Source organism: Rattus norvegicus, chromosome 14 (genome assembly GCF_021556685.1).
Source record: "Rattus norvegicus strain SHRSP/BbbUtx chromosome 14, alternate assembly SHRSP_T2T, whole genome shotgun sequence".
Classification (NCBI taxonomy): Eukaryota; Metazoa; Chordata; class Mammalia; order Rodentia; family Muridae; genus Rattus; species Rattus norvegicus.
The window spans coordinates 69,981,876-69,995,442 of NC_141547.1; the positions used below are offsets into that span (position 1 = coordinate 69,981,876).

Below are 13,567 nucleotides of genomic sequence, written 5' to 3' on the forward strand. Positions count from 1 at the left end.
TCTAGACACTCTTCTTCCAATTCAGCTATGCACTTCTTCAATGCTCTTATTTTACCCACTAATTTTTTTTTGAAAAGAAATTAAGGAATCTAATACTTATGTGCCTTAGGCATGTGATAACTTTTGTCTCTTCTTTTCTTTCTTTATTAGAAAAAGAGAATGAAATGAAACGGGACCTTCCAAGATGTTCCCAGACACAGGGTTTTCTCATTATTTTTCTAAGCTATCACTTCCTTCTCCTGCCACGTGGCTGCTTGAGAGTGGCGCGGCTTTAACTCGGCCCCTTTCCCCCTCCTGCTTATGGGTAGCTGCTTAGATTTAGGTTGGCCGCCCTGGATTTCTTCCTTTAAACTCCAATGAAAATGTCCTCAAGCTTTCTCTGTCTGTTCTTGAATTCTTCCATTAATGAGATTAAGAATCCCTAGGAGGGCCCCCAATTTTCCAGTTAACATGTGGTACCTTAGGTAGGGCTCCCAGTCATCACCTTAGCAAGGCCTCCCCTGAGAATTGCTGATAGGCTGGTGCTTGGAAGACTGGGCTGGACACAAGGTACACATAAATAGGTGAAGGGGAGTCTCGGTAGGCCAGCAGTTAAGACTCAGGCTCTGTTGTATGACATGTTTCCACCAGGAGTCTGAAGTATGCTAAAAACCCAAGCAGTAATTAAATAAGTAACAGTAAAGGTGTGGCTTTCTATGGTTCCTGCTGCCAAAATAGGAATAGTGAGTTATTCTAGTCAGGATCTCATTCACCAACTCCAAGGGAAAGCCCAACCTGCTCTAGTTTATTTCATTCTCTTTGGCTAATGAAGAAAAGGAGAGACAAAAATTATCACAGGCCTAAGGCATGTAAGTATCTGGTTCCTTCATTTCTTTTTCAGAAAAAAGTGTATGGGGTAAAATTGACAGCATAGAAGAAGTGACAGATGAACTGGGAGAAGAGGGTTCAGAAGGCACTATCCAGTTATAAAGCTTGAATTGTGGTAGCCATCACTAGCCAACTACGTGTAACTTCTTGATTTACTTCTGCCTGTGAATTATATGCAGATGTTAACGGAATGCCACCTTGTGCCTGTTCTGTGGGTTAACATTGTGTCAGGGGAAGGCGTGTTGAAATCTTAAACATAATTCCCAAGAAGATGGCCTTATTTGGAAACATAGGCTGGGTAGAAGCAATCTGCTGAGGTCACGTTGGACTAGAGTGGGTCCTACATTCAATGACTATTGTCCTCAGAACAGTGGTTCTCAACCTGAGGTTGAGATCCCTTTGGCAAACCTCTATCTCCAGATATATTTACATTGTGAGTCATAAAAGTAGCAAAACTTTTGAAGTTATGAAGTAGCATTGAAAATAACTTTATCATGGGTCTGAGCATTAGGAAGGTGGAGGAGCACTGCCTGAGAAGAAGGCTATGTGAAGACAAATGCTTAGAGAAGGAAGCCAGCTGGCCACTGGCAGATAGTAGAATAATGTGTCTGAGAACCACTGCCTTAGAAGAAGGCTATGTGAAGACAAACGCTTAGGGAAGGAAGCCAGCTGGCCACTGCAGTATTAGAATAATGTGTCTGGTAAACCAAAGAAAAGCTAGGATTGCCAGCAGCTTAGATGATGTATAGACTGGGGGCAGGTTCGTCCTTAGAGCTTGGAAAGGGAACCGGTCCAGCCAGCACTTTGCCTTCAGACGTCCGGTCTCCAGAGCTAGAAGAGAATACATTTCTGTTGCTTAAGCCAAGAACCAGTGGAAATTCATCACTGCAGTCCTAAGCAAATAATAAGCTTATTGCAAATGCAACACTCAGGACCCCAGTCTCTACCCTTAGCTGTACATGCAAGGGACGAAAGTAGGACTGTTGTGACAGGAAATAGGGACAAGGATGTGCAGGGAGGGCTGGGGGCTGTTATTGCTGTGGTTAGTGCTGGGCAGATTCAAGGCTCCCTCCCTGACAATTTTTTCCTCTGCTAGGCGGCCTTGTCAGAAGGAGATTAATCTGACAAGCTTTTTTCTTTTTGAAGCCACAAGGATAATTCCTCAGAACTCCCATTTCCTTATTGGTTTTTGCAAATGGATTTCGTGCTGATTTTCTTCTCCCTAAGCATTTGGCATTGCTGAGGGGGGCACATAAAAAAGACTGTTAACGTCAGCATGCGTCACTAGGGATGTAGACAGGCTGGAAAAGAAAAGAGAAATACCCCTAATTAATGTGCAAAACTATAAAAGTTATCTGGCTCTCTACCATACCACAGAGCTGGCAACTTAAATTCTGGGGCTGTGCCTCAGTTCCCTGTAGAGGTACCTTATGTTATTGAATAAATTCCTCTAGCCTTAAAATCTGAAACAGAAGATAAGAAAATCTAGATAATGAAACAAAGCTTCCTGGATGTGATCATTAATCTGAGACTCAGTTCCGCTGGTCAGTTAGACACATTCTAATCAGGGTGCTGCAAAAGCCATTACCAATTAGCAACTCACTTGGTCCTAGAAAAAGATGAGGCAGTGGATGGCACTCTGCATTTTCTTCTCAAATCATCTAAATAAATCTCTATACTAGATCAGTAGAGTCATTTCCCTTGGCCAGGTGATTGGCCTACCCAACTGGATTATTCTTGAAAGAGTTAATCTACCCAGAGACAGCTTCCATTCAGTCAGCAAGTAGGTAACAGTGTTCTCCCCAAATGGGTCTCCAATGCTACTATAATAGAGCGAGCTTAGTTAAGCATAGATTTACCAGAGGAAACATAAGCCAGGAATCAAGTGAATGGGGGTTGAGTAACACTTGGACTGGAACTGGTCAATTATAATGTCCTGATTCCATCTTTGACTCCATTAGAGTCTTAATCGAGGGGTTGGAGAGATGGCTCAGTGGTTAAGAACACTGGCTGCTCTTCCAGAGGTCCTGAGTTCAATTCCCAGCAACCACATGGTGGCTCACACCATCTGTAATGAGATCTGACTCCCTCTTCAGGCATACATGAAGACAGGGTGCTCACATATATAAAATACATGAATAAATAAATCTTTAGAGTCTTAATCCATCCATTTTGTAGAGAAGGAAAATGGAGGTGAGAGTAACTAGATGATTCCCCTATCCCTGGCAGCCGAGCCAGGATGCAGTCACTGGAGTTGACCCTGTTGTGTTCATAGTGTATAACATACCCCCAAACCTTGCGGGGAAAATGGGCAACTCTCTTAGGATTTAAGTGAGCGGGACTTCCTCTGTTGCCTCTGGTACTAGACTGGCATAGGACCTTACAACAGCCATTTTGTCACATGTCATGCTAGAAGAGAAGCCTGAAGAACCAGAGACTACTTCTTCCCCAGAGTGGGTACTTCCTGCCCTCAGGCTGTCCTCACCAACGCTGCCTGAGAAACCTGGAGATGTTCTTATTCTTCCTCAGTTCCTTAGCAACTAGCCTTATTTCCCAGCATTCAAGAGAATAATTCCCCAAACAGCTGATCTTTTCGCAGGCTCTATTGAGAGTTGCTAAGAAAAATTGCCCCTCGAATATTCTAGTATTTCTCAGCTCATCTGAGGTGATTGCTCCAGGAAGGTAGAACGGAATTGTCTGGGTTCCTCATTGATGAGATTGAATTTTAAATAAGGCAGTTAATCTAGATGAAACACAGATACAGTTTAGGAAGACAGTGTAGCGGGCTGTATTTTTCAGAGAAAAGGCAACCACATGGGTGTCAGCACATAATCAGTGTGATAAGAATCTAACGGTCTCAGTCACCTGTACATAATCTAGTACTGTCATTGCACTTGAAGATGTCTCTACTTCGCTAATTGGCTTTTTTGTGCTAGAAATATTTTGATGTGGGGATAAGCTATGTACTGCCAGATGGTTCTAGTTCTACTCACCAAGTAAGAGTGGTCTACCCTCCTAGACAAAATGTCTCCAGACACCACCAGATGTCCACTAGGAACAAAACTGACCTAGCTGAGAACTGCTGATACAGCTTCTTTAGCAAATCCTAGAGAAGTTAAAAGTACAAGTGCATGGAAAGAGATGTGAGTTAGCTCGCCATAAAACCCAGCCTGACTTCACTAATCTAGAGCATTGTCCTGGACTAAGCTCCACTTTTAGGTGGAGGTCCAGTCCTCTCTGACATAGAGATACAGGACAGACCTCCACAATTGTCAGTTTTATTTGATTTAATTCATTGTGTATGTCAATCTCTTCTTCTTTGTGAAATATCCAAGAAGTGCTGGCTCCTGCACTGGATGGTGTAGCAGAGACATGTGAAAAACAAACACCTTTAAAGTGATATAGCCCCTTATTAATAGAATTAAGAATCTCATCATTATGCATTCTATTAGGCAAATATTTTGCACCTTGAAGGTGTTATACTCTCTTTCAAATAATGTTTTCTTTTTCAAAATGCAATCTGTATATGGTATAGAATCCTCTATATGATTGAAAATTTTTCCTCAACCCCATGTTTTTTTTACCCAAGGATAACTACTTGTTTTATCTCTCCTTGTATATCTTTCTCGTGATGTAGTGTGTGCGTGTGCACTTAACTGTGAATATATTTTTCACCAACCCTAGCATATTTTTGTTGGCCTGCTTTTTTATTTTCTTTAAATACCTGGAGTTTATGAACATCAATACACTCCTGTTACAGCTTCGTTTTTTAAAAGCAAGTTGTTTAGATCTCCTTTATAAAAGAAGCCACAGTATATGTACTCTTTTTCTCATGATGGACCTTGATTGTAAGAACACTCCTCAGGGGCTAGCACTGTAAAGGTGCATAGTATCTGCAGGACATAGACAAGCTCACAGACAAAGCAGCTGCCTGGGTTCTTACTGACTGGATATTCCTGGGCAGATATTTAGCTGTTTGCTTTTCTTTCTCATGTATAAAATAAAGTCGATGCCACCATCTACCTCAGAGGGCTTTGTGACAGCCAAATGAAGTAGTATATGCCCAGTACTGGAAACAGCACTTGGCGTGCAATAACTCTGCATGCTATAGGACTTGCATGCTATAGGACTTGCACTCATTCCTGTGGTGTATGGATGATTAACTTAACCATGCATTTTCCCACTGCTATTTGTCCAGTGTATCTACCATCAGCAGCATGTGTAAGTGGCTATTTTAACATATTATGTCAATGTGATGATTTCCAAAACTTTCTGAACATTGCCAACCAGAGCTTTAGAATTTAGTTAAATATTTTCATGAGCCCAACAAGAAACGTTGCCAATGTCTAGATGATGTGCCCAACATCAACATGCTGTATTGCATCCAAACCTATAGCAACGTGAGTGATACAGGGGGACAGGCAGGTCTCACTAAAGAGCCTTAGAGGCTGGTGGCACAGGGATGCTAAAGCACAGTGTTAAATGCCAGCCTCCCCAGTAATATTCTTGCTAGATTGGAGTCTATAAAATTCAAGAGTCAAGGGTTTAAATTTAGGCGGTTGGTTGTCCGGCTAAAGTATCTTTGTGAGTCAAGAATGATAAAAATAACAATGTTAATTGAGACCAGAATTTTCACTCCCCAAGCATGCAGAGAAGATTGCCAGACCTGGGTGTGGCTCTGGGGTGTGTCCTCACCAAGGCTAGTTAATGTTCAACTAAGCCTCTTTCCTTGTTTCTCATGTCCAGTACTGTGATTCTCTTAGGCCCATGGTGTCATTCATTGGTTTCCACAAAACCAGTCTAGTCTTTGCAATTTTGAAAACTTTATTCTGGAAGCCTCTTGGTACATGGATCCTAAACTAGGGACAAAAAGGGGAAGAGACTTTTATAGCAGCCCATGTCTTCATTCTCAGCCAGAGGAAAGAACTGCTGTGGTCACTATTACTGAAGTCATTCCGCTTCCAAGAGTGTGTGGGTACTTTCACTGTACGAGACATAGGGCTGGATGCCGAGCTGAATGAGGCCCAGGTTTCTCCTGGGAGGGCTAAATGCAAAGAGGGTAAAAATAGATATTTATTTAAAGAGTAGCATGGCGTGATTAGTCCTACAATGGCACAAAAGCTCTTGCATGGCCCTTAAGTGAGGAAGAAAGAGGGGAGAAGAGACAGAGGGAGGAGAGAGCAAGAAAGCACAGCTCTCTGGGAGGATTTGGGAAGGTATTTCAGAAGAGCAACATCTGCTGACACGTGCTGACTCTGGGATTTGGGCATGATGTCACCAGAAAGAGTTATTCCAGGAAAAAGCACAAGATGAGATCCCCCCAGGGGCTGTGGAAATGGGAAAGGAGGTAACATAGGCCTAGGAAGCATCCTTTGCTCACTGGAAGCCCTGTGTGACTTGCTGGGCACATACCCGAAGGGTTATATTTATCCAAGCCATAAGCTATCCAAAAGGAAAACAACTACAGTGTCTTAAGTATCCGCAGGCTGCCAGGGGCTGGCACTGTCCATCTGGTGTTACTCCAGGGGTCTACTTCCACCACATCAGGAGCAAGGCGGGCTGATTTCACCTGTTGGAGAGAGTCCTAGCATCAGTGGAGATGCTCTAGAACCTCGGAAGACAGCATGGGGCAGGGCAGCAGCTCCCATCTGGGACTTAGATAAAGGTTCTGCCAGCTCTTCCCCTGCCCTGCTCAGGAGAACAAGCAAGTCTGAATACCTCAAGATAGGTTCCAATGTATATCACGATGGTAAACACAGAGACCTGACTGGGTGTCTACAGGCCCTAGCACAACCTCCGGGCATACAAGTGTTCTCTTCATTTTATACATAAAAAATAATGCCTATGCTACTTCTTAAAGTGAAATGGCAGCAATAACCCTATCCACCATGCCCCAGAGACTTGCGGTAATAGACAGCAAAAACCATATGACAGCATTTCTTGAAACCATTAGGCATTCGATAAATGTAAGGTGACTTTACAGTATCTATTACAATCCCCAGCAATCATTTCAGCAAACACAATTACATTAGGTGTTCTATTTTAAGATGAACAGAATGCTACCTTTGAAAGATTGTCAGCTGAACTTTAAAATGACTTTGAATGTTCCTGTCCAGTTTTCCTGGTAGTAAGTTTTTCTTTAAAATGAAAAAAAATCTAGATGAGGTTAAATAACAGAAGGGTTTTTAAAACAGCCACCTCTGCTTGGGAAGAAGCTCTCTGGTGGACATTTTGGAGGAGAAATGGAGTTGGAGTTGTTTGTTTTTCTGTGTTCACTGTTTGTACTCAGGCCCGTGTAGCAGTGGAGAGAGTGGAGAGCAGGAATGAGCGATCCAGGGGCAAGTAACATGTGATAGCCTCAGTCCCATATGCCAGGAATACTGTTCCTGCCAAGGGGCCTTGCTAGGATGCCAAATTAGTAACAACTACCGAATAGTGAGAGTCTATTCCTGTTGGAGTTCAGAAAAGGGGACAGCTGAAACTGCCGTCCTAGCCCGGGGTTCCGACACCTGCACATTTCTAACAGCGTCTCTAGGCTTGGAAGGGCTCTTCAGCCACCCCTTCTTGCTCCCCACAGTAAAGTTCATTTGTATAATATTCAAGTGTTAGTTAGCCTGGCACAATTATTTTATCTGCATGCATATGTGTGTTTGTATGTCTGTGTAGGACATGTGTGCCTGGTGCCTGCACAGTCCGGAAGAGGGTGTCAGATTCGCTGGAACTGGAGCAACTGATGGTTGTGAGCCACCATGTGGGTGCTTGGGATCAAACCTGGGTCCTCTAAAACAGAAACTTGTGCTCTTAACAGTGGAGCCATCTCCCCAGCCCACCCTGCACCACCTTTAGAATGATGTGTTTGATGTGCACAAGGTCAGGGCAAGGGGAGATTATTTTATGGTCTTTTAGAATTGTTGAGCTGTGTGTCCCTTCCCCACACTGGACCACATGTTTGTGGGAATAATAATGCTGGTTATTCCTTCAGTACCTAATGGACCTGCAAGTGGCCGACATGCAACACCTTTCAAGTAAACTTGTACTTGGCATGACAGTTGAATGATTGGAACAGACAATGTCATTTGTTAGTTCCAGTAATTAAAAGGTTACGTTAGGAAACTCCTAAAACACACCTTTGTTTTAGAGGAACCCTTGGGTCTTTTTTTTTTTTTTAAATCACTGGTGTTGAAGGAATGGTCTTTTCTCCCTTTGAGAAAGATGCTGTGTTTGTCTGTTTTGTGTCACATGAAATACCTTAGTCATCTTTACGGCCTTGTAAAGAGTTTTATTTAGCCCATTTTGGCATGTGACTCAGTCACAGTGAAAGTCTATGAGAGAGGTACCAGGCATGTACAGAAACAAGAGCTCACCCACGAAACAGAAATCCAGAGCGAAACAGTTTGGGGCCCTTTCCAAAACTCACTTAATGAGACCAGCATTCCCTTCTCAGAGTAGTCCTATCTGTCAGTGACCTAGAACTGTGTGCTAGGCTGTACCTTTGAAAGGTCCCATGAGTCCCTATGCCCTCTAACTGTGGATAGCCTCCAACATAGGGACCCTTCGGGCAAACCACACCCAAACAACAATAGAAATCTCTCTCCTGTGTTCATGAGGCTGGCCATCAATGAGTAGAAGCAGAACACCCTTCTGAGTTTCATGTTCAGTGAGGAAACTAAGCACCCTTCATCTCTCAGGCTGATCTGTCTGGTGTTGTACTAAGAACAGTTTCATGTACTGCGCATCATTGTTGACCAAAGGCACTGTCTTGTACAGCAGATCTCTAGCTGACAGCCATCTTACCTGAATGAGACTCTCCTCTTCCATTGCAGCACCACAGCCCCAGGAAGCATCATTCCACTGTCTAACTTGATTAACTTGACCGCTTTTTGTTTCCCAAATGAGTGGACTGCATGTATTTCCATGGCATCAGGATTCATGTGGCATTTAATGCAATGAGACGAGATGAGACTCTAAGTCTAGAAAAGGAAGGTCTGGGGCAGAAACGGAGGAGACTGGGCCAGGGCAGCTGGTGCAAGGTGGAGCAGAGAAAGCTCAGGAAAGGATTACAGTTCCCTGGCCTGCACTAACTAGTGGGGCATGTGTGTTTCGGCTGGCCAGCCATATGTAGGCTCTTGCATGAAAGAAAAAGGGGTTGGATAGTTCACATCCTACTGACATCCAGTTAGCCAAGCCCTGAGAACATGTGTTTTGCATGTGAAAGTGATCCACCTTTACATGGTGGACTTAATAGGCATTACAGTACATGAAAACACAGAAGATAGTTTTGTTCCGGGTTGAGTTGTGAATGCGAGCCCAAGGACCCACCCTCCAGCTCACTGTCTTTCCCATCCTAGGCTCTTCACAACTCCTAGGATTTCAAGAACACTTTGAAAACCACAGGTGTAAGCCAACATGCTTGTCTAAATTAAATAATAATAGCAGTAATAATAACAACAACAACAGGTTCAAAAAGGGTACCCTGACTCAAGGCCATGTGACTATCATGGGGGAAAAACAATCAGGTTTCAATTTGTCACCATTTGATAACACTTGAGAATAAATATGTCCAGCCCCTCATGTTCTTCAAGGACAGTGGTTTTCATAATAAACAGAAAAATGAAAAAGGTCTTTTCCCTCTTATATTTCTGTGGAAAGGAGAGAAAGATAACACGGACAAACTTAATTGAAATGAATTGATTTAAATACTCTGTGACCTCACTGTGAGAAATAGCTTCCACACTTTTCCCATTGCCCGTCTGTCAGGCCTTCCAGTCATGTGTAGAGTTCCATGTTTCCTAACCCTGCATCATGAGAAGGGAGCATGCTACAGTCTAGGGCATGCATATGGAAATAATGATGAATACAGTTACCTTCACTAACCACTGACTAAGTTCTAGGACTGCCCTTTGACCTTTCCTGTGACTCCCTGGTCAGGCCCAATAAGGACCATCTGTGTGACCCACTCAGGACTATCTCATTTTTTTCCTTTTTAAAAAAAAATAGTGTTTTATTTATATTTCAAATGTTATTCCCTTTCCCAGTTTCCATCCATAAGCCCCCTATCCCATCCCCCGCTTCTTCTATAAGGGTATTCCCCTCCCCAACCACCCGACTTCCTGCCTCCCTGCCCTGATAGTCCCCTACACTGGGGGGTCCAGCCTTGGTAGGACCAAAGGCTTCTACTCCCATTGGTGCCCAACAAGGCCATCCTCTGCTACATACGTGGCCGGAGCCATGGGTCTGTCCATGTGTACACTTCGGGTAGTGGTTTAGTCGGGACTATCTCATAAGGTGGTGAAAAGTTCAGACCTGATGTGGGAAGGCTCCATTGCTTATGTCATTACACAACTCACTGACAGTGAGGATTAGACAAGGCACCCTCTCTTTCTTGGGTTTGTTTTACAACCATGTGAATTACATTGCAGGCTGTAAATCTAACAAGGATCAGAGCCCACGCTATCATATACCTGGCTGTGTTCTAGGTGCTTCACCATCCCAAGCCTCCTGCACCTGCCAGAGGGGTTCACAGTAGGCCCTTTCACCTCTGCATTCTGGGTTTAACAAGCCAGGTTAAATCCGGGAACTTCAGGTAGTCTCATCTTATTGTTGTGTTTGCCCTAGAATCCATGCTCAAGACCAAAGAAACCTTCTCAGACACCACCCCGAGAAGAGAGCCCAGAGAAGCTGACAGATGGAGAGGAAACCAGCAGCGATGAGGAAGAGAGGTACAGGCAGGATGGCAGCCTCCGAGTGTGCCGAGCAGGAAGACTCAGATGGGAAGGATCTGGTTGTTCATTCCTTCTGTCCTTGAGTGCTTATGGTCTTGCCCTGATGCTCAGAGAGAGAACAGACTTGTTTTCTCTTTATCGTGAATAGTCTTCCACATAGCTATGACTTTACATAAACTACCTTATTTAACTTTTACAACATAGACAACATTTTATAAAGAACTTGAAGCTCAAAGATATTAATAATTCTGCCCAAGATTTAAGCCTAGAGGGATGTATTCATCAGGGTTCTCTAGAATCACAGACCTTATGGAATGTCTCTCTATATTAAGGAAACTTATTGTAATAACTTACAGTCTGTAGTCCAACTAACCCAACAATGGGAAGGTATGGAGGGGAAGTCCAAGAATCTGGTAGTTGCTCAATCCTTCCAATATCTATCTCCATGTCAACATCCAGGTCAGAAACCTCTCTTCCAGCCTCAGTATCTGGATCACAGGTGTGCCCTCCATTTCTGAATCATAGTTCATTCTAGGTGTGGTCAAGTTGACAACCAGGAGTAGCCATCAGAAGCAGTTACCACCTTCTCTTGTTATTAGGGAAGAAAAGTGTACTCTCTTACCAGAAGTCCCCATCTATTCCACCTGGATTCGCTTGATCAGCCATCCTCAAAATATGAGATGTTCACCTCATGGGGAGCTACCCTTGTGCTTGGCTCCCCCATGCTTCGTTGAGTTTACATATGTTTGGCTCTGAGCCAAGGGCGAGATGTTACTGCTCTGCCATGATAGAGTTTAAGTTTCTTCTTCATGCTTTTCCATGCTGAGATCAAAGCTAAAGAAGCAGTCCCTAACTAGGATGTGTTGTTGTCATGGTAACATGACATTATGATGGATTTAATCACTTTATTTTCATAGGGTATGTTTTTTTAAAGATTTGAATTTTTATTTTATATGTATGCATATTTGCCTGTATGCATGTATATACACCTGTAGAAGCCAGTATAGAAAGTCAGATTTCCTGCATCTGGAGTTACAGATGGTTGTAAGCTACCATGTGGGTATTGGGAACTGAACCCAGGTCCTGTGCAAGAACACCACATGCCCCTACCAGCAGAGAAACCTCCATTTCTATATATACATATCTTATGCCTGTGTGTCTGGACCTTCTTTTCTCTGCAAAGCAGAACCCCCATCCTCATGCCCGTCTTCCTAGGGGCTTTTACCCCTAACCTCTGGTCCTCTAGCCCAATGTTCTTGTCAAGAGAAATTTAAGGCCTCCATGGGACATTACTCCCCATTGTTAAGGCAAACACATAACATCCAATGTAAAGCATTTTAATTGCTCAGCAACTTCTAAAGTCAGAGTGAGGAAGAATATCCCTAAAAGACATTTGTCAGCATTTTATCTCAGATGAGAAACTATTTAAGCTTTTGGCCATCTTTTCAGTAAGGAGAAACCTATTTATAATCTCCCAGTTTACACCTAGGATAGCCAGTAAAAATTATGAGTGTGCTTTAAAAAGTGTGGAGGGCTGTGCAAAATGTTGTCTTTTCTTTCTTTTTATCCATATATAGGAAAAATTATGAAACTTGGTTAGAGAGACCTAGTTTTTGGAGCTTCCCAGGACCTTTAGAAAAACTCTAAACTCACAGTCTCTTTTTTAAGCACATACTAAAATCAGTAAAACCTTGTACAGTAAAACTTAGAACTTCAGTTAGGTTGCTTTTTTTTTTTTTTTTTACACTCCAGATTTTATTCTCCTCCTGGTCCACCCTGCCCCTACCCCCAGGGTTCCACATCCCATACCTCCTCCCTACTCCCCTGCACTTCCCCCACCCCATCTCCACAAGGATGTCTCCACCCCACCCACCCCACCAGATCTCTAAACTTCCTGGGGTCTCCAGTCTCTTGAGGGTTAGGTGCGTCTTCTCTGACTGAACCCAGACCTGAGAGTCCTCTGCTGTATATGTGTTGGGGGCCTCATCTCAGCTGGTGTATGCTGCCCGGTGGGTGATCCAGTGTCTAAAAGATCTCAGGGGTCCAGGCTAATTGAGACTGCTACTCCTCCTACAGGGTTGCCCTCCTCCTTAGCTTCTTTTCCCTAATTCAGTGAGAAGAATCAGCAGCTTCATTGGTTGGGTGCACATATCTGCACCTGACTCTTTCAGCTGCTTGTTAGGTCTTTTGGAAGGCAGTCGTGGTAGGGCCCTTTTTGTGAGTGTCCCATAGCTTCAGTAATGGTGTCAGGCCTTGGGGCCTCCCCTTGAGCTGGAACCCACTTTGGGCCTGTCACTCTTTCTTTTCCTCAGGCTCTTCTTCATTTCCATCCCTGCATTTCTTTCAGACAGGAAGAATTATGGATCGGAGCTTTGGTTGTGGGATAGCAACCCCATCCCTCAGTTGATGCCCTGTCTTTCTGCTAGAGGTGGATTCAATAAGTTCACCCTCCCCACTGTAGAGCCTTTCATCTAGAATTCCCCCACCTTTGAGTCCTGAGAGTCTCTCACTTCCCGGGTCTCTGGTATATTCTAGAGGGTCCTCCCGACCTTCCTCCCGAGATTGCCTCTTTCCATTCTTTCTTCTGGCCCTCAGGACTTCAGTCTTTTTCCCCAACCCGATACCAAATCATGTTCCCCTCTCCCCTGACCCCCATCCCCTTTCCCTTTCCTGTTCCTCCCTCCCTCCCCGACTTGTGGTTGCTTTCTTTTCCCTCCCAAGTGGAACTGAGGCGTCCTTACTTGGTCCCTTCAACTTGTTGACCTTTTTGAGTTCTGTGGACTGTACCTTGGGTATTCTGTACTTTTTTTTTCGAGGGGGGGTAATATCCACTTATTAGTGAGAACATATTATGCATGTCCTTTTGGGTCTGAGTTACTGAGTTACCTTGACCAGGATGACATTTTCTAGTTCCATCTATTTGCCTCCAAACCTCAGGATGTCCTTGTTCTTAATAACTGAGCAGTACTCCATTGTGT

General features: G+C 43.8%; 1 protein-coding gene across 1 annotated transcript in view; it reads left to right on the plus strand.

Moving 5' to 3' along the window:
• The window catches only part of Fam184b (family with sequence similarity 184, member B), a 115,908-nt gene that overhangs the window by 62,334 nt on the left and 40,007 nt on the right, over positions 1-13,567 (plus strand). The window contains exon 7 of the mRNA NM_001305171.1: positions 10,483-10,586. Within this exon, the coding sequence (NP_001292100.1) occupies positions 10,483-10,586 (104 nt within the window). The remainder of the gene's footprint in view (positions 1-10,482; positions 10,587-13,567) is intronic.